The sequence below is a fragment of the Carcharhinus amblyrhynchos genome, chromosome 30 (assembly GCF_965287045.1).
Source record: "Carcharhinus amblyrhynchos chromosome 30, sCarAmb.v2.hapA, whole genome shotgun sequence".
NCBI lineage: Eukaryota > Metazoa > Chordata > Chondrichthyes > Carcharhiniformes > Carcharhinidae > Carcharhinus > Carcharhinus amblyrhynchos.
Window position 1 is genome coordinate 2395910 of NC_137353.1, and position 22437 is coordinate 2418346.

At 43.0% G+C, this 22437-nt stretch overlaps 1 protein-coding gene across 1 annotated transcript in view; it reads left to right on the top strand.

Moving 5' to 3' along the window:
* The window catches only part of lrrc47 (leucine rich repeat containing 47), a 33917-nt gene extending 19545 nt beyond the window's left edge, over positions 1-14372 (top strand). Inside the window, exons 5-7 of the mRNA XM_080215213.1 lie at positions 1065-1167; positions 4051-4140; positions 13084-14372. Of these exons, the coding sequence (XP_080071339.1) occupies positions 1065-1167; positions 4051-4140; positions 13084-13335 (445 nt within the window). The 3' untranslated portion in view covers positions 13336-14372. The remainder of the gene's footprint in view (positions 1-1064; positions 1168-4050; positions 4141-13083) is intronic.
* The last annotated feature ends 8065 nt before the right edge of the window (positions 14373-22437 follow it).

Here is a 22437-nt window from a genome sequence, read left to right on the forward strand (position 1 = left end):
CTGAGAGTTGATTCAAGACCAATCAGCTAATGAATTTTGGACTTTCTTAGTTGTTATGACGTAGTTTCTGACTAGATAAATGTAGTGAGCCATTGGGGAGTTTACAGGCCGCTTCCTAATTATTTGAATTGAGGTCAAGGATTGTAGGTATACTGACTGGGGTGAATGCAATGACATTCGGTGTTAGCATCACCCAGTGTTAGATCTCAGTCACCAATACATGGAAAGTTTATTTATTGTTGTCTCAGGTAAAAACAAAACCATGTCCTCCTTCAGCTTATTATAAAACTGTGTCATCACAGAAGTGTAAGTGATACAACATTATCTATGAATGACCTAGATCACAGTGTACATACAACATTAAGTATTAATGACCTAAACCTCAGTGTACAGGAACACAATTTCAAAATTTGCAGACAGTACAAAACTTGACAGTGTTGCTATTCATCTCACAACCCCAATTATGAAGGTACTGACAGTTTTCCTTGATGGAATTGAGTGGACTCCAGCAACCCTGTATTTATTGTATCCATGTAATCACTCTCTAATAAGCAGATACTAACAGGCAGATTTATTGTCACTATCTTTTGACGTGAATGCTCACATCATATCCTTGCTAACATTGTGTTTTGTTGGGCATCACACTGTTGTTACAACAGATGAGTTAATTTTTTGCCTTAAAGTGATGCCAGAAAGAAGACCAGTTGTACACGTTAATCAACCACGCTAAAAGAGTATAATTTGCCCTTCAGTATTGGCAGTCTATTGGATAATGGAGAACATTACAATTAAGTCTATCCTACATCCCATGCATGGAATCCTGAGTAGGTTTAAGGGTTTCTAGAAAAAGCCAATGTCCATTCTTAGACTTTGATGTAAATAGTAGCACATAAAATGTGTAACGAATAACTTACCAGGACGTTAGAGTGTGTGTCGTGTGTGTGTGTGTGTCATGTTGTGTATGTGTTATGTCATGTATTGTGCTGTATGGTGGATAGACAATGATATCTTGGCCATAGGCTGCTCCTGAATTTTGTGTGTGCTTGTCTGTCTCCATTTTCTAGATATCTCCAGTTACTTAACGGAAAAGAAAATTTTCCTTGTTTGGTTGATGCTGAAGATGATGTCATTTCATTCCCACCAATTACTAACAGTGATAAAACAAAGGTAGGTTTCCTAGCGATGTATTTAATAATTAGCCATTACTCCTTACAGCAGAAGGTCAAGGGTGAGTCATAGTTAGGTTTTCCATTAAGTCTGTTCTTTACAGCATTCCTTCACAGGAAAAACATTTACAAGTAATATACGTGGAAAGCAATCTGAAATAACTTCTCTTATCGAATGCACCTCATTGTTCTTGTAGGTGGATCTATCATGAAGTTAATAAATTTTAGGGCGTTAGGTCAGCAACGTGTTGGATGCTTTTATTATGGGGCCTAAATACAAATACAGCCTAACCTGATGGCCAGCCAGTCTGGTAGATTGTACAGTTTAGTTCTATTTATTATTGTCATAAGTAGGCTTACATTAACACTACAATGAATTGTGAAAATCCCCTAATTGCCACATTCCAGCGCCTCTTTGGGTACACTGAGAGAAGATTTAGCATGGCCAACACACCTAACCAGCACGTCTTTCAGACTGTGGGAGGAAACCAGAGCACCTGGAGGAAACCCACGCAGACACTGGGAGAACGTGCAGACTCCACACAGGCAGTGACCCAAGCTGGGAATCAAACCCGGGTCCCTGGCGCTGTGAGGCAGCAGCACTAACCACTGCGCCCCCATGCTGCCCTACACAGCTTTCATGAAATGAATTTGGGCAATTATGATCCATTTGGACGGAATTGGACCTGTAGCACAGAACTGCTAGTTGGCAATATCATAGAATCATACAATGCAGAAGAGGCCCATTGGCAATGTCTCTCAGTAAGAGAGGACAGAATGCCTTTAGCAGGAAATGAAAATGTTTTCCACTGATTTGGTAGAGATTTTCTTCGACAGTAGTTGGGTAGCAGAGCAAGGCGGTGCCTGATCCCTAATCCTTGATGTTGGCTCGGGATAACTGAAATGGAATTGTTCTGTCCCCACTTTGATTGGCGCAAGGAAAATAATAGACAAGAGGGCTGTTTTATGTCCAATTGTAAAGATGTTAACCCTGGGAATAAAGGTATAGATGAAACACAGCTTGCTGTTCTCAGCATTCCTCTGTTCATATTGTTTTTAATAGAATGAAACAATGATATGACATTTCTACTTGATTTTACCAAAAAAACAACTTCTCTCCCTGATTTTCTCCCCTTCATCACTGAAGGCCGTATAATCTTGCTGTGTAATTGGTTTGAAAGTTTTCTGTCACCCTCCATTGTATCAACCAAGTGATTGTCCAGGTAAAACCTCCGAGTGCTGCCAAATTATTTTAGTTCGGAGGTGCATTGTATCCTAGCTCAATCCTTGTCATCATCTAATATCCAAACACGCTCACTTCAAGCAGGAATGCAAGATGGTAACAAAAGCTGGCCAAAGTTCTTCATTTTCAATCATAATTTGAGCATTGAAACCGTCCTTTGCTCCTCCGTCTCGCACTGCGGAGACCGATTAACTCAGTGCTATTTGGCAATTAAAGCTGGTCCCTTCCTCGCCTTTCTGGTTTACTGTGTGTCACCAATAAGCTATTGGGACAACAAAAGGAAATTTTCTTTTTTACTTTAATTTTGTAGAAAATCGGTGTGAATGGACATCTTCAAGCTGTGGTCCATTTGGTAGCGCAGTCCCCTTTAGAGTCGGAAATTGTGGGTTCATGCCTCGTTCCACAAATTGAGCAAAAATGTCAAAGCTGACGCTATGATGGAGTACTGAGCACCTCCAGCAGTGCAGAGCTCCCTATCTTTCAGAAGAGACATTAAATTAAGGCCCTGTCCAACCTCTCAGGTGATAATTAAAGGTCCCATTGCACTGTTTCAGAGAAGGATGGGGGAGTTTCCATATATCCTGATCAATGTTCCCTCAACTAAAACAAATATAATAAACTAATAGACAAAGTACCATGGATGTTGGAACCTGAAAGGCCTGGATAGAGGGGGCGTGGGGAAGATGTTTCCATTACTAGGAAAGCCTAGGATCCGATGGCACAGCCTCAGGGATAGGGATGACCCTTTAGAACTGAGATGAGGGGGGATTTCTTCAGCCAGTGGGTGGTGATTCTAGGGAATTCATTGCCACTAAATGCTATGGAGGCCAGGACGTTGAGTGTGTTTAAGACAAAGATACGTTCTTGATTAGTAAGGGGATCAAAGGTTATGGGAAAAGGTGAGAAAATAGAATTGAGAAACTTATCAGCCATGATAGAATGGCGGAGCAGACTCGATGGGCTGAACAGCCTAATTCTGTTCCGATATCTTATGGTTTTACTAAGCAAAACCAGAGAATGCTGGAAAAACTCAGCATGTCTGGCAGCATTTGTAGAGAGAGAAAACAGAGTTAATGTTTCGAATTTGTTTGACTCTTCATCAGAACTTCTTACTGAAACAAGTTACCTGGTGATTATCACATTTCTGTTTATGGGAGCTTGCTAACCACAAATCTCATTTCCTACATTACAGCAGTAACTACACTTTAAAAAGTACATAATTGGCCATAAAGTGCTTTGAGATGTTTCCAGCTCTATAAATATAAGAACACATGAAAATAACTTACTGTAATGTTCAGTGCTTTAAGAGTAAAGTTCAAATCATTTTGAGATCCCTAATTATTACAAATATGTGACCGATGCTGGCTTATTTTTCAAAACAATAAATCGAAAGTGTTGGGAAAACAATAGGCCGGATTCTCCAGTCCCGCCTGTGGTGGGACCCTTTGCGAGTGAGAATGGATAATTTGGTGTTCCAGTCAAAACTGCATTCATTCTCACCAAAAAGTCAATCAGTATCTGTAAAAAGAAAAGGCATTTATATTTTGGGTGCAAGAGTTTCCCTCAGAACTGTCCATGCAACTCCCCCCTCCAAAAAAAACCACTATATTTTTCACGTTGAACGTTTCATTTTGTTTTTAGATTAGAAAGAGCACCAGTCAGCTGTTCCTGGAAGTCACCAGCTCCACAAACCTGCAGGCCTGCAAAACCGTGATGGACTCTCTGATTGTGGTCAGTAACTCCAAATCTCCTACCAGATTGCGTGCAGCCAATGGTGCTTATTGTTCGTCTGTTTTGTTTCCTTTGTCCTGTAGCTACTGGTTACACATTAAGTCTATAATTATCCTGACTTGTATGCTAGCCACGAAGTTTTATTGGATTAGGGACTTTGGCTAGCTACATATTGAATCTATACTACTTTTAATCACATTTAGTTTTGGGGATTTTGCTTTGCACCATTTCAGTGCTGCCCTTAAAATTTAGTTGCTGGGTGTAGGCAGTTTTTTCAGTGCACAATCCCTTTAAATCTTTTTGAGTGGCACCACACGTGTGTTATTTTTCACGGTACTTGCCAGGCAAATGCTTGGCCGCACAGTTTAATAGGAAGGTTTCATACTCTAAGGCAGAGTGTTGGTGGGTCATCTTCACCCCCCTGCCCCCCTGCCACCCCTCCCCCCCCCCACCCAGCCGCCTTGAGAGTCTAGACAATGAGCAGGTACTTTACAGTCTAGGAATGCAGCCATCAGGTCTTGTTTTGGTTTCTGCTAAGAATAAACTCCTGGTGTTCAGAAAATACAATAGACTCTCAAAAATGCTGTGTCCGATTAATCGGTTGTTGACTAGAGTCACAAACTCTCGTCAGGTAACCCTCTGGTGAGTTGCTAAAGCCTCCATGATTGTAGGATGTGATTGTTTTTCTGTACAACCAACAAGTTTGTTATTTCAATGCAAGTTTGAAGTTTAGATTTGAATATCATTCATAAAATGATTAATGGATAGTTTGTACTGTCCCATGATAGGTAAGTAACAAGTTCTTAGTGATGACATTTGAGCAGCTCCTGATATAAACAGCTTTTCTTCATACAATCACTCGATTTCTTTATTGTACTCAGGAATTCAACCCCTTTATTGTAGTTTTAACCTATTGTATCTAGGCTTTGAACTATAAAAGGTTTCTGTTCAGTCCACTTGTCGCATGGGTAGATTGTATGATTATTAAGTATTAGACCACCATGCTCTCCGCTAACCACACAATAGTCTATAACAACACTGGGCGGGCCTCTGAAAATTCCAGCTTTTGTTGTTTCTCTGCATCAGCTTCCAAGAACATTTAAGTGAAAGAGCTTTTCACAAGCCTGGATGGTTAGGTTGTGCACAGTAGGAATGAATTAATGTATGGGGCATCCATGCCTTGAATGTATGATACTGGTACAAAGCCAAAACCATGTGGTAGTGTTTTACATTATAGCATGTAAACCTGATTCCAAACTGAACTGCAAAGCCACTCCCACCTCCTGGAAATTTCACCCTGCTTTACTGCAATGCCTGGTAGACGTATACACCATAACTGCAACATCACTGTTATTTAGACGCACCCACAGTGGCTGACATGATACCATTTCAGAATGAGCACGGCGCTAGCAAAATTTGAACTACTGGTTATAGAATCTGTACAGCGCAGAAAGAGGGCACCTGGTCCATCATGTCTGCAACTGCTCTGCGAAAGAGAATCCCACCTAGGATCTCCCTTCCATCCTATGCCCATAACCCATGCATTTGCCATGGCTAATCAACCCAAACTGCACATCTTTGAGCAATTTAGCATGGTCAAGCCACCTAACCTGCAAATCTTTGGACTGCGGGAGGAAACCAGAGCACCCAGAGGAAACCCATGCAGACACGGGGAGAATGTACAGACTCCACACATACAGTCACCCGAGGCCAGAATCGAATTCGGGCCCCTGGCACTGAGGCAGCTGTCAAGCTTGGCTGACATGTTACCCCTGAGATCACGAGTTTTTATTTTTTGCAATAACCTTTGATGTAACATTTTATCAAATGCCTTCAGGAAATCGAAGTACAGTAAAGGCTCTCCTCTATCGAGTATGTTGCTCCTTCAAAAAGCTCTAATAATAAATTGGTTGAACATGATTTCCCCATCGTAAAACCATGCTGGCTCTTCCCAATTACCCTGCGTTTATCTAGGTGTCTGGCTAAAACCTCTTTAATAATCGATTCTAACGCCTTTCCCATGACAAATCAAGTTAACTAACTGATAGTTTCCTGTTTTTATGCTTCCTTCCCCTCTTGAATTGAGGGATTACTTTTGTTACTTTCCAGTCTGATGAAACTTTCCAGAATCTAATGAATTTTGGGAAATTAACATCAATGCATTTAATAATAACCCCCTCACTCACCCTCATTTAATAATGACCCCCTCACTCACCCTCATTTAATAATGACCCCCTCGCTCGCCCTCATTTAATAATAATCCCCTCACTCACCCTCATTTAATAATGACCCCCTCGCTCGCCCTCATTTAATAATAACCCCCTCACTCGCCCTCATTTAATAATAATCCCCCTCACTCGCCCTCATTTAATAATAACCCCCTCACTCGCCCTCATTTAATAATGACCCCCTCACTCACCCTCATTTAATAATGACCCCCTCGCTCGCCCTCATTTAATAATAACCCCCTCACTCGCCCTCATTTAATAATAACCCCCTCACTCACCCTCATTTAATAATGACCCCCTCACTCGCCCTCATTCACACACACACTCTCTCTCTCACTCTCTCACACACACTCTCTGGAGAGAATCAGACATTTGCAACAATTGTACCAGGGGCCACACAGAGGGGCTTTGTAATTCATGGACAGGCATGGTTTCATGCCAGTTTGGCAGAATTAATGTAAGAATGTATTTAAACTTGGGTTTGGGAATCAAACAATTAATCGAACTATTGTTATTGGCTACAATCTGTACCACAGTCATATCCTGTACATTTCCTTTTGTACTGTGCACCATGCCCTTTTGTAATACTAAAATCAGAGCAGTGTGTTTTATTAACATCTGACAATAGGAACATGTTCGCGGAATCATGCTCTGGTTGAGCTAGCTGTCCCTTTTATGTAAATAAACTATTTGTGAGAAATAGCTGCCTGAGGAAGCATTCTCCTGGAATACAGAGCATTGACTGCTCTGTGTGGTACACTGTGAAAGATTAGTTAACACAAACTTCGGAAAACATCTGATTTAATGGCACACCTTAGTGTTCACAAACACAGTTGCCTTCCTGTGGTGTGGTGATTTGGTCTGGAGTAATTTTATTTTCCTTTTACTATATTGCACAGTCACCAAAGGGAGCCCTGATTCACAAGCAAGGCAATGTTCACACATTTGGATCTTTTAATGGACACTTTTAGCATCTTTCTCAGCCTTCATCATCACCATTTACATTCCCTTTGTCCATTGACAGCAACGGCCCCCCCACCCCCCACTGCACCCCAATAGTATAAATCTTATTCGATTTTCTTTGCTCTTAGCTCTGAAGAAGATCATCCTGACTTGAAATGTTGGCTCTATTTTCTCCACAGACGCTGTCAAACCTGCTGAGGTTTTCCAGCATTTCCTGTTTTTGTTTCAGGTTCCAGTATCCACAATATGTGATATCTGCCTTTATGGCACAGTTGATACCCACTTTTAGCTTCTGTTGATATCCCTATCACCAGCAGTAGAATACTGAGGTGACTGGCAGGTTGCAAACTGTCCCCTTTGGAGTCAGCCACCACATTGTTTATCAATTAAACATTACCCTCCATGAAGAAACTGTAGAATCACAGCGGCTGTGGAAGCTGTAATCTGGAAAAGGGATCGAGTCCATGTGCTCAACAATACAAGGGTCAGTACTTGCCATGATTGAGTTGCAGGGAGGGACACAGTTTGTGCTGAAGGTCTTACCGAGGACTGACCGTTCACTATGATGTGATGTTTATCCATGGAGTGCTCAAGGGGATGATATCAGTGCATTCCCCCATTTAATGGTGCAATAAGTACAGTCTCTTTGGGATTGAGTTAGCTTCTTGAAGATGTGTCAGATAAACTAAGATTGGATCTGAACGATTGGCCTTCAGCAGACACAGTAATCTAGTACTCACATTGTTCCACAGGGCCATTGGCAAGCAACCTGGCCTGTTAGTGAGCCTTGAAGGTATCATCCTGCCACTGGGACTAGGATAGCTCCAGATTATCCTGCCAACCAGTATGTGACCAGAAACAATGGTTCTGATTGCAGGTGAATCAGATAGCTTGACGGTTAACTGTTGTCAGCCTGTGCCTGCATTGCTTGATGCAGGAATGGGGAACGTACACTCCATTTGACACACAGTCTGTTTAGTAGATTTCCCAGTCTGTAGAATCTTAAGCACGTGGCAGACATCCCCCTCAGGAGCAGTAATAAGTACTGACTGCTGGAAGAAACATGGAATTTAATGGAATAGAAAGAGGTCATTCATTTCATTGTGTGTGTAGATACTCTGAAATTACTATTCACTTAGTTGTGTTCCACTTCGCCCCATTGCATTCCTTGCTTCTCAATATCCGTGATGAACGCGCATGTTTCCAGTGCCTCAGTCTGCCCATGCAGGCCAGTGAAACTGCTGGCTTGGTTAAATTATTTGTACCATTTCCCCCACTGGAGAAGGCAGAGCAGCCACAAACAAAAATGAAACCTCCTTTAAAAGATGTACGTTAAGTACTGTCAACAATTTCATGTACAATTGATCCCTCCCCCACCCTAACACTAATTGTTCCTTCTTCTCACTGTTTGCAATGCTGCTACAACTCACTGCTTTTCTAACACTCAGCTTTCAGCTACTGCATATAAAATTATTTCAGGAAACTGGAGAATCTGTCTCCAGTGTCATTGGAAAGGGATCAGTTTGAGAGTATTTTGCTGTATTAATGGCGCAGAGGGACCTCGGGGTCCTTGTGCATGAGTCGCAAAAACCCAGCCTGCAGGTGCAGCAGGTGGTCAGGAAGGCGAATGGGATGCTGGCCTTCATAGCGAGGGGGATTGAATATAAAAGTAGGGAGGTCTTGCTGCAGCTGTATAGGGCATTGGTGAGGCCGCAGCTGGAGTACTGTGTGCAGTTTTGGGCGCCGCACCTGCGCAAGGATATTTTGGCCTTGGAGGGAGTGCAGAGGAGGTTTACTAGGCTGATACCGGAGTTGAGGGGGTTGAGCTATGAGGAGAGGCTGAATAAACTAGGCTTGTACTCGTTAGAGTTTAGAAGAATGAGGGGAGATCTCATTGAGACGTATAAGATGATGAATGGGATGGATAGGATAGAGGTGGAAAGACTCTTCCCGCTCAAAAAAGACAGTAGGACTAGGGGGCACAGCCTCAAGATAAAGGGGGGGCAGTTCAGAACGGAGTTGAGGAGGAACTTCTTCACTCAAAGGGTGGTGAATCTCTGGAATTCTCTGCCCGTTGAAGTGGTGGAGGCTGCCTCGCTAAATATTTTTAAGAAGCGGGTTGATGGGTTTTTGATAAGAGAGGGGATTAAGGGTTATGGGGAGAGGGCGGGAAAGTGGAACTGAGCCACGACAGATCAGCCATGATCTTATTGAATGGCGGGGCAGGCTCGAAGGGCCAGATGGCCTACTCCTGCTCCTATTTCTTATGTTCTTATGTTCTTATGTTCTTATGATCCATAGAAGATGCATTTAAAAATGTCTTCTTGCAGGTGTGGATTGCTCTGGTTGCTCACCGATAAATATCTTTTCCATTCAGTCACACAGTGCGATTAGGCTCCTGGTTCTATTTAGTCAGGGCTAAGGGGATTTTCACAGTAATTTCATTGCAGTGTTAACGTAGGACTACTTGTGACTAATAAATAAATTTTACTGAATACAGCCAGTGTGATAGTCGGGGCAATTCCATTGACTTCAACGCTTACTATTAGGAGGAGAAGACAAACTAAGGTTCCTTAAATATGGTTAATCCCATTCTTTTAGTAATTGAAATAAGAACATTAGAACTAGGAGCAGGAGTAGGCCATCTGGCCCCTTGAGCCTGCTCCGCCATTCAATAAGATCATGGTTAATCTTTTTGTGGACTCGGCTCCACTTACCCGCCCACTCACTAACCCTTAATTCCTTTACTGTTCAAAAATTTATCTATCCTTGCCTTAAAAGCATTTAATGGGGTAGCCCCAACTGCTTCATTGGGCAGAGAATTCCACAGATTCACAACCCTTTGGGTGAAGAAGTTCCTCCCCAACTCAGTCCTCAATCTACTTCCCCTTATTTTGAGGCCATGTCCCCTAATTCTCGTTTTACCTGGCAGTGGAAACAACTTCCCTGCTACTATCTTATCTATTCTCTTCATAATCTTATGTTTCTATAAGATAGAACATAGAACAGTACAGCGCAGTACAGGCCCTTCGGCACTCGAAGTTGTGCTGAGCTTTGTCCGAACCCAAGATCAACCTATCCCACTCCCTATCATTCTGGTGTGTTCCATGTGCCTATCCAATAACCACTTGAAAGTTCCCTAAAGTGTCCAACTCCACTATCACAGCAGGCAGCTGTGATTCCACACTCTAACCATTCTCTGAGTAAAAAAATCTACCTTGGACATCCCTCCTATTATCTCCCACCATGTACCTTATAGTTATGCCCCCTAGCAACAGCTATATCCACCCAAGGAAATAGTCTCTGCACGTCCACTCTATCAATCCCTCTCATCATCTTATAAACCTCTAAGTTGCTTCTCATAGTCTTCGGCTCTAAGGAGAAAAGCCCCAGCTCCCTCAGCCTTTCCTCATAAGACCTACCCTCCAAACCAGGCAGCATCCTGGTAAATCTCCTCCGCACTCTCTCCAATGCTTCCACATCATTCTTATAGTGAGGTGACCAGAACTGCACACAATATTCCAAATGTGGTCTCACCAAGGTCCTGTATAGTTGCAACATAACCCCACGACTCTTAAACTCAAACCCCAGTTAATAAACGCTAACACACTATAAGCCTTCTTCACAGCTCTATCCACTTGAGTGGCAACCTTCAGAGATCTCTGGATATGAACCCCAAGATCTCCCCGTTCCTCCACACTCCTCAGAACCCTGCTGTTGACCCTGTAATCCGCATTCAAGTTTGTCCTGCCAAAATGAATCACCTTGCACTTATCAGGGTTAAACTCCATCTGCCACTTTTCTGCCCAGCTCTGCATTCTTTCAGTATCTCTTTGTAGCCTACAACAGCCCTCCACCTCATCTACTACTCCACCACTCTTGGTTTCATCAGCAAATTTACTAACCCACCCTTCAGCCCCCTCTTCCAAATCACAAATAGCAGAGGACCCAGCACTGATCCCTCTGGTACACCACTGGTAACTGGCCTCCAGTCTAAAAATTTTCCCTCCACGACCACCCTCTGTCTTCTATGATACAGCCAGTTACTTATCCAATCAGCCAAATTTCCTCCTATCCCACACCTCCTTTCTTCATGAGCCTATCATAGGGAACAAAGAAGAACAAAGAACAACACAGCACGGGAAACAGGCCCTTCGGCCCAACGAGTCCACGCCACCATTTTAACAATGTGCTTTTCCTCCTCCACCCTTGACCCATGTCCATGCTTATGGTACCCCCATTGGAAACCAGATTAAGGGGAGAATAATTTAGGAACAATTTGTTACACCAATCAGCCTAAGAGCACATCTTTGGGGTGTGGGAGGAAACCGGAGCGCCCAGAGGAAACCCCCGCAACCACGGGGAGAATGCGCAAACTCCCACAGACACTGGCCCAAATCCATGTATCTGCACGGCATACAGTGATAGCCACTGAGCTGTCGTGGTGCCCATCTGCTGATCCAGTTTAAGCCTACACAGAACGACGCAAAGTACTAGGCTACTCTCGAAACCTTATCAAATGCTTTACTAAAATCCGTGTATACGACATCAACTGCTCTACCTTCATCTACACACTTAGTTACCTCCTCAAAGAATTCAAACAAATTTGTGAGGCAGGACTTACCCCCACGAAACCGTGCTGACTATCCCTGATTAAGCTGCATCTTTCCAAATGGTCATAAATCCTATCCCTCAGGATCCTTTCCATTAACTTACTGACCACCGAAGTAAGACTGACTGGCCTATAATTACCAGGGTCATTCCTATTTCCTTTCTTGAAGAGAGGAACAACATTCTGCACTGTTCAGTCCTCTGGCACAATCCCCGTGGACAGTGAGGACCCAAAGATCAAAGTTAAAGACTCTGCAATCTCATCCCTTGCCTCCTAAAGTATCTTAGGATGTATCCCATTTGGTCTGGGGGACTTATCGACCCTCAGGTTTTTCAAAATTGCTAATACATCTTCCCTCAGAACATCTACCTCCTCCATCCTATCAGCCCGTATCACGCACTCATCCTCAAACATGGCCTCTCTTCTTGGTGAACACTGAAGAAAAGTATTCATTCAACGCCTCACCTATCTCTTCTGACTCCATGCACAAGTTCCCACTACTATTCTTGACTGGCCCTAACCTCACCCTGGTCATTCTTTTATTTCTCACATAAGAGTAAAAAGCCTTGGGGTTTTCCTTTATTCGACCTACCAAGGACTTCTCATGACCCCTCCGAGCTCTCCTAAGCCCTTTCTTTAATTCATTCCTAGCTATCTTGTAACCCTCAAGCAATCCAACTGAACTTTGTTCCTTCATCCTTGCATACACCTCCTATTCCGTCTTGACAAGACATTCAACCTCTTTGTGAACCATGGTTCCCTCACTTGGCCATTTCCTCCCTGCCTGACAGGGACGTACCTATCAAGGACACACAGTATTTGTTCCTTGAACAAGCTCCACTTTTCATTTGTGTAGCTTGTGCAGATCTCTCCTCATTCTTCTGAATTCCAATGCGTTTAGCCCCAGTCTACTCAGTCTCTCCTTAAAAGAGACTGAAAGCCCTCTCAACTCCAGAATCAAATAACTTGCAAATATGATGGCCTAGTTTGTGTGTTTCTTATTTTGGGTGGTTGCAATGTTTAGCACATCCCCTGTGTCTCAGAACAATCTGAAATGCTTCAGTGAACTTCTTTGAAATGTTATTACTTGTGCAGACAACCATAAGCCTTGACCTGCGTGTGGTTTTATTTTTAATGTAGCGGATGGCAGAATTGAACAAATTCACCTTTGAAAACCAAGACCAAGAATCTGTATCTGACAACGAGCCTGAAGTTACCAATGACATCCCTGAGGACGGAGAAGCCGTGGATCTGACCTTGAATAAGATGGCCAGTCCTGAACTGATTGTGAAACAAGTGCGCGTTGTAGATGTGGAGGGAAACCTAAAGGTTGTTTACCCAGCTAAAACTGATCTAAACGTGGATGCCTGCAACATCACCGTAATCCGATAGCCTCACACAATCTTTTAGCCCTAGTTTGCAGTATTTACTTTTGGGGGTTTCTCTTATTTTAAACCATTAACTCTCTTCCTGCTGATTTTGGCTGGAATACAATTTCATGGACCCGCTGGTAACTTATCCAAGTCACTACTATTCATCCTGGGACATCCTCACAACTAAGAGGTTACCCCAGCAGGTTATTCAGTTATTTTTTCAGCACTCTTTTCACCCATCATCTTTCCTCGATGTACTGACCTCTTCACAATTGTCCATGTGAATCGACTGTCTGGTCTCCCAAATGAGGCTTGTCTATTTGCATGAAGGAGAGAACCTCCTAGCGTAAACCCCAGTCTGAATCAGCACCTTTCGAGAGGAGGGAGGGAGCAAACAAAATTGGGCCACAATGCAATGTAACAAAAGTCACTGACATAAATCAAAAAAGTGATTTAGTGAATGGTGAAGATGAGTGAATTAGGTGGATTGGCCATAATTTGGTCGTTAGTATTAGGAGGATTAGCAGGGTAAATATGTGGGATTGCGGGGATAGGCCTGGGTGGATTGTCGTCAGTGCAGGCTCAATGGGCTGAATGGCCTCGTTGTGCACTGTAGGAATTATATGATTCCAAGTCTTAATTATTTAGAAGAGTAAGCAAAATACTCTAATGAAGAATATGTTTGTGAACCAAGCATATTCAACAATATTCTGCCAACTTTGTTTAAAGTTGCCAATAATGTTACTGCCACTGCAGTTTTCAAATAAAACCTGACACAGTTACTCATTCATTTCTATATTTTATTTAAAGTTTTGCCATTTTGAAACTCCATTCTTTCAGTTTGTGACAGAAACTTGCTTTGGAAATTGACGCTATGTGAAGTTGCATCTTGGTCTGTTCCTGCAGTGTTCCAGGATGTTTCTGCTTGGGGATGATGCTGTGGAATGAATATCTGAGCAGCAGGTGAAACAAATCCATCCTGCTTTTGCTGTACGCTATACAATGACATTACATGAATAAACCAACGTTAGAAATAAAAGCAGCATCATTGCTAAACTGTGTCTTGCATTATTTGAGTAGTCTATACCTGTATGTTGTCAGACTGACTCATTGGTTGGTGACTTGATACACTGACACATATCCACTCTTCTTTGTTACTTATATCATTACAGAGCTACATGTCATTACTAAACACAACTCCTCTTGCTTTCTGAGGAGAGAGAATGAAAACTGGTTGGTAAGATAGTACTTGAGTAATTCGAGACGTATTACTGACACTGTCAGAATGTGTTTCTGGGATCGATCTTTCCTTTAGAGATGATGGGGTTAAAGGAGGAAATTCTCATTTTGGCAAAAGTATGGTAAGCCACATATTCAACAGAATATTAGAAATTCTCCCAAATGTGAACCGATTATTTTTTTAAAACACTTCCACTGTATGGGCAGCACAGTGGTTAACACTGCTGCCTCATAGCGCCAGAATTCGGGTTCTGTTCTGGCCCTGGGTCACTGTCTGTGTGGATGAGGGGGTAAACCTTTTAGAACTAAGGTGAGGAGAAATTTCTTCATCCAGGGAGTGGTGAATGTGTGGAATTCACTCCCACAGAATGTAGTTGAGGCCAAAACATTGTGTGATTTTGAGAAAGAATTAAATATAGCTCTTGGGGGGAAGGAAGGGGGGATCAGCTGTGATCAAAATTAATGGCGGAGCAGGCTCAAATGGCCCTTTGCACTTTCCGTATCTGCATGGGTTTCCTCCGGTTGCTCCAGTTTCCTCCCACACTCCAAAGATGTTTCAGACTGGGAGGAAACTGGAGCATCCAGAGGAAACCCACACAGATACAGGGAGAACATACAAACTCCACACAGACAAGATTCTGTGATTTCTCTTACACTCTTTGTTCTCGTTTTCTGAGCTGTTGATTACTGAGTTGTGATTTGATGGGCATGGCTGGGCAGCTACCCAGCATTATTGCACTTGATGACTGAAAGGAACATCACAACCAAGCCTTAACCCTTATGCACAATACCCAACAAAGCCTGGTTTAGATTGGGCTGCACGGCAGTGAGGACCAGAAACCTCGACAGATTTTCATTCTTTACTAACCTGTGGCCACTGGAGCATCTCTGTTACACTAACCAAGGGCTAATCCAACCACAGTCAAAGATCAGATATAGACCCTTCCTGACCTTATTACTCAGCCGTTTGGATCAAATCAGTGAGTCATCAAGAGGTTAGCTGCAGAGTGCTGTGAGCATTGTTTAGAGAAGGAAAAACATGATTGGGATTTGATCTTGGGTCTTTGCTATAATCCTTTAATTTAAATCCGGTTATTAATCTGTTTTGTGTTGCTGCACTTACTGAAGACAGAAGTGGAAATTTTAGCCTCCTCCTGAGTCAATCTGATCCTTTCTGTCAATTGGCATGTCGTGCAGTGGATAGAATCCCATTGACATTTCAGCGAGTGTTCAGTAACATTTGGTCTGAAAGAAGAAACTTGCCCGCAAGGTCAAGTTTCAAACTTTCTTCTATGGAACCAGAATTGTTCATCTCGCTCTGTTGATGAAGCCATGCTGAATCCTTCTTCCACCAACCCTCCGCACCCCCCTCATCCCACCCGCCAGCTGGACTTTGGCCAAGGGCTGAGAACTGACCAGTAAAATGGAAATGAGAATAAACCTTTAAACGTGCTGGACCTTCCCCTCTCCAGTCAGCTGCTTGCTTGCCCATTTGACTTTAGTTAAAATAACACCAACCCCCTGCCACCCATTTAATAGACATGGGGTGTTCTGAAATAAAAACAGAAAATGCTGGATAAACTCAGCAGGTCTGGTGGTGACTGTGAAGACAAACAAAGTTAATGTTTTGGGCCGAAATGATTCTACTACAGAGTTCTGAGTTTTATGCCAGTTCTGTGCTGATTTTACGGACCAGGGCTGGGCAGTAATAAGCAGAAAGTGAATTAGCATCATTGGCTCTGGGTCTCTGGAGATGGAATCAGTAATGACAAGGTTTCTGTCCATTAAGTCCTGTTGGAAATTGCTCTGGTTGTGAAGAATAGCTGAGGGCAGTTCAGCTGGATTTTAATGGTGCTAATTAGCTTGTAGATAGTCAATGTCCAGCTCTCTCTCATCCACCGAAACTAAAAGATTAACTTTCATAGCCATGCGTAATTTCAATCTTAATTCACAATGTGGACACAACCTTCCATTCCTAATCCCAGTGTCCTCACACCTGTTTATTTTCCCTTCTCTGTCAAACAGATAGGGTGACAGAGTGATTAGCACTGCTGCCTCACAGCACTACGGACCCAGGTTTAATTCCAGTCTCGGTTCACTGTCTATGTGGAGTTTGCATGTTCTCCCTGTACTTCCAGGTGCTCCAGTTTCCTCCCACAGTCCAAAGATGTGTGGGTTAGGTTGATTGGCCATGCTAAATTGATCCTAGTATCTGGGGATTAACGGGATATATATGTGGGATTACAGGAATAGGGCCTGAGTAGGATTTTGGTCAGTACATACTCGATGGGCCAAATGGCCTCCTTCTGCACTGTAGGGACTCTATGAAGTTTGCTTAATACAATACAATGGGTGAAGCTCCATTAATTTAGATGGCATCAAACCTGCCAGAATGGTAGTTTCTGAAGAGAGTTAAAGTGATGTGTTTTCACACGATGTTGAAAATTAGGTAGATTTATCAATTAGGGATTCTCTTTTAGTTGGGTAAGTTAAACCCTTTTACTCTTTGCTTGATGGCTTAAAAATAGAAAGACATTTATTAGAACCCTTCCAACAGTCATTAAATGTCTCAAAATGCTTTAGACCAATGGAATAATTTTTGAAATATAATAGCTTATCCTGTAGAAAACACAGCAGCCGATCCCTGCACTGCATGTATTTTATCTCACTTGCCAATACTTCAATCTGATGCATTGAAATGTTACCACTGGTGATCTGGGTGGTAGCGGTTATTTGTATTTCTCTGTTGATTTTATTATTTATTTTAACTTATCTTAATCCATTAATTACTTCCCCATACATCATTCCTTTCTATATCATTGGAAGAATATTATTTCAAACTCCAGCTTTAGCAGAGATCTCTATAAGATGACAGAGGCTGTTGTTGTCACTACCCTTCTCAATGGAAGTGAGACTTGGATCATTTTCCAATGGTACCTCCGCGCCTGAGAGAATTTCCAGTAACAGTGTCTCTGCCGGATACACAAAATCAAACGGCAAGACAGGCAAACAAACTCCGGTGCCCCCACTGATGCCAACTCCCCCCAGCAGCACAACCAGGATGTGGAACCAGCTCTGCTCATCAGGACACTACATCTGCATGCAAAATAATTGGCCTTCAAAGCAGACCCTCTTTTCATGACTTAAGGATAAGATCTGATCTCAAACAGGGACAGAGTTTAAAAGACTTTGAAAGCCTCATTGAAAAGGAGTCAATGTTACATGGGGCAGGAATCTCCCATGTACCATCTGGTGGCACCTCATCCAAAAAGCCACAACACAAACTAAATGCATAGACTCAGTTATAGAGTCATAAAGTTTTACAGCATCGAAACAGGTCCTTTGACCCAAATTGTCCATGTTGCCCCCTTTTATAAAACTAAGCTAACCCCAATTGCACGTGTTTGGCCCATACCCCTCTATGCTCATCCAACCCATGTAACTGTCTAAGTGGAATCATAGAATCCCTACAATGCAGAAGAAGGCCATTCGGCCCATCAAGCCTGCACCGACCACAATCCCACCTATTCCAGTAACCACATGCATTTACCCTGCTAATCCCTCTGATACTGGCGTCGATTTAGCACAGCCAATCCACCCAACCCAGACATCAGAGGAAACCAGAGCACCCAGAGAAAACCCACGCAGACATGGGGAGAACATGCAAACTCCACACAGACAGTGACTCAAGCCGGGATTCAAACGTGAGTCCCTGCGTTGTGAGGCAGCGGTGCTAACCACTGTGCCACCGTGCTGCCATTGCACAGAAACAATTAAAGCAGAAGTAAGAAGTGAAGAAACCTGACTTTAAACTCCCCTCCCCACTCCCCCACTTTGTCAGTCTAATTCTTGCCTTTTCTGCCCAATGAGTCTGTGGCGCCAGGAGAACTGAAACTGAGTCACCTGGAGAGAGAGAAACCTTGAAGCCTGGGAGAAGTCATTCTCTTTTTAAGGAACCAGCAATGACAATGATGTTGTTTTTGTACAAACACAGAATTACAAGGCAGAAAGTTTGGGAGTATTCGAGGCAGCAGTGATCAGAACATGGTGAGAGGTTGGATATTTCTTTGAGGAGCGATGCTAAGACACAAGTTTTGCAGAGTGGAAGAACAGGCCTGAATAAAGTGAAGCATTGACAATACTGCGGAACATCGCGCGGAGGATAATTGTGTCATTAGGAGTTAGGTCAAGTGCACAGGAAGTGCCTTATGATGGAGATGAACCTCATGAGCAGAACGTGGTAAGAAGCTTAGATGATCCAAGTTTGGGTTAAATATCAGGAGGCACCCTGGATTGTGTTGGCCTTTAAGAATTGGAATCCATAAACCTATTTCATACAGTGCTGGTAACAATGGAAGAACCAATAGAAGAGCTCAAACGTGAAGCTATCCGAACCATGTACAATTCTGGAATGATTTTCTGAGCATCAGAACACCATCTGCCTGAGAGGGAGGGAATTATTTTCCAATTCTTTTCCTGTACCTAGTGGAGCACCAAGGCAGACTTTTACCTATTTCTGGCAATGCTCGCCCCCAAGGCTGGAAATCCTCTGTGTGGTCCACCCCGGCCTGTTAGGATTCCCGTGGCAGGTGGGATGGGAAAATTCCGCTCTGCTGCAGTGTTTTGCAGTTTTCACCCGCGAATGTTTGGACGTATCCCAGTGAATACCAGCTGCTTCTGGTATTGTCACCAAACAGCAACCGGTGGCCGTGAGGTCCAAGCTGAACCTTGTGCCATTCTCAATCCACAACCAAACACAAGCGTTTTCCAACAAGGATTACTAAGGGAATTCCCATGCAAAGGAATTAATGCACAGGGATTGCCAACCCTACACTATTGGCCTGTGGATCTTTAGGAATTGAAGATTAATGTTCCAGATACTGCTGTGACTAATCCAGAAAACAAATCATCAACACTCAAAATAAATGGTGCCTTTTCCCATTTTTGAATGTACATTTATTAATTGTAAAGAATGGACAAAACTCCATTTGACCAACAGTTGAGAAGCATCTAATTTGATGATTCCTTTCACTCTCCAATTGGCTGAGGTAGCTGGTGTGTCGGGAGGGTTGATGTATTGGATGGCCAGTGGCAGGTGTGGAATGCCACAGTTTTTAAAATTTTTTTTTTCCATCCTTGCCAATGTTCAGAGTGGACCAGGCAAACTCGAATCCATTCCTGGCTTGCTCCAAAAACCAAATTCAAAATCCAATTGAATCCAATTCATGGTCCCCACAAGAGACAAACAAGACCCAAGCTGACAAGATGAAACTTTACACCCAACAACTGATGTACACTGTAACCATACTCATTCGTTCCCCCACACCATGGCTGAATTTAGAGGAACTAGCAGGCGTTTTTTTAGAAAAAGTGCCACTCTCACAATTCCTGTCTCCCTCAGAACAGTAACTCAGTGAGTTCCATCAGTGGTGCAGTCACCAAAACATAAATAATGTGACCCTTGACCCTATGGAATTGGTGAGGCCACACCTGGAGTATTGTGTGCAGCTTTGGTGTCCTTATCTGAGGAAGGATGTCCTTGGATTAGTAAATTTGCTGACGACACCAAGGTCGGAGGAGTTGTAGACAGTGAGGATGGATGTTACAGTTTGCAGAGGGACATAGATAAGCTGCAGAGCTGGGCCAAGAGGTGGCAGATGGAGTTTAATACGGAAAAGTGTGAGGTGATTCACTTTGGTAAGAATAACAGGAGTACAGAATGTAGGGCTAATGGAAGGACTCTTAGTAGTGTGGACAAGCAGAGAGATCTCGGTGTCCATGTGCATAGCTCCCTGAAAGCTGGCACCCAGGTTGATAAAGTTGTTAAGAAGGCTTTCGGTGTGTTGGCTTTTATTGGTAGAAGGATTGAATTTCGGAGCCGTGAGGTTATGTTACAACTGTACAAAACTCTGATGCGGCCGCACTTGGAGTATTGTGTACAGTTCTGGTCACCGCATTATAAGAAAGATGTGGAGGCATTGGAAAGGGTGCAGAGGAGGTTTACCAGGATGTTGCCTGGTATGGTGGGAAGGTCTTATGAGGAAAGGCTGAGGGACTTGAGGTTATTTTCATTGGAGAGAAGAAGGTTACGAGGTGAGCTAATTGAGGCATACAAGATGATCAATGGATTGGATAGGGTGGACAGTGAGAGCCTTTTACCTCGGATGGAGATGGCTAACAAAAGGGGACGTAGCTTTAAATTAAGGGGTGGTAATTATAGGACGGATGTCAGAGGTAGGTTCTTTACTCAGAGGGTAGTAAGGGCGTGGAATGCCCTGCCTGCAGCAGTTGTGAACTCGTCAACTTTAAGGGCATTCAAATGGTCAGTGGATAGGCATATGGATAACATTGGAATAGTTTAGGTTAGAGGGTCATTAGATTGGTTCCACTGGTCGGCGCAACATCGAGGGCCGAAGGGCCTGTACTGCGCTGTAATGTTCTATGTTCTATGCTATACAGGGAGTTCAGCAAAGATTTATCGGGTCCTGTGATGTTGCGAGACTTCTTACTGTGTTTACCCCAGTTCAACGCCAGCATCTCCACATCATGAACATCCACGAATACATTCAGCCAGAGTTGCCAATGTTATCAGGGATGTTCTGGCTAACTGCTCCTCCTCAGCTCCTGCTATAGTGAGATCAAACCCAGGGATTACCCGTTATGGATTACAAAAATACTGATTGGAGAAAGTTTCTGTTCATTTCCTTAGCCTCATCATTGCAAAGGTTAAGGGGTTTACTGCAATGTTCCAGTAGGATGTAGCTGTCACAAATTGGGAAATTTCTACTGGTTTTTCCTTACAAAGTGTTGGATAGGAAACAATGCGCAACATCCTGCAGGCTGGGTCTTTGTATAACAAAGAGACTCAGGCACCCCTAACTGCATTGGCAACATTAGTCAATTCTCTTTATCTTCATTGGTGTGAAAGTTTGCATCCTGATATCATTAACAACTTACTTGTAGGAAGTCTGTTAAAGATCAGAAGGAATGTTGTTTGCACCTGCTGTGTTTTGTGATGCTGCCTTTCTCTATGTTTGACTTCCCGGGATCTTTGTAACCATGTGCCAATGCATCATTGTGTGAACTGAATGTGTTCTGAAATCTCATCAAGTTGGCTTTTAAAAACAAACACCAAAGAAATGTATTTTACTTCAGGTGAATCTCTGGACTTTAGATCTGCTCAGGATTTCCGTTCACCCAGTCCCGAAGGTTAAGGATCACATTATTTATGCTTTGGTGACTGCATCATTAATGGAACTGACTGAGTTACTGTTCTGTGGGAGATAGGAATTGTTAGAGTGGCACCTTTTCTAAAAAACGCCTGCTAGTTCCTCTAAATCCAGCCACGCTGTGTGGGGGAACGAATGAGTATGGTTACAGTGTAACTGTCTACATCATGGCTAGTGGATTTACAGAGTAAGAAGTCTCACAACACCAGGTTAAACATCATGACTTACAGGATTACATAGAAACATAGAAACTAGAAGCAGGAGGAGGCCATTTGGCCCTTCGAGTCTTCTCCACCAATCATTTTGATTATGGTTGATCATCAAATTCAATATCTTGATCCCCTCCTTTCCCCCCTTATCAGTTAATCCCTTTAATCCCAAGAGCTATATCAAATTTCTTTTTGAAATCAGACAATGTTTTGGCTTCAATTACTTTCTGCAGGAGTGAATTCCACACATCCACCACCCTCTGGATGAAGAAATTTCTCCTCACCTCAGTTCTAAAAGGTTTCCCCCTTATCCTGAAACTATGGCCCCTAGTTCTGGACTCTACCGCCACTGGGAACATTCTTTCTGAATCTACCCTGTCTAACCCTGTTAGAATTTTATAAGTTTCTATGAGATCCCCTCTCACTCTTCTAAACTCCAGTGAA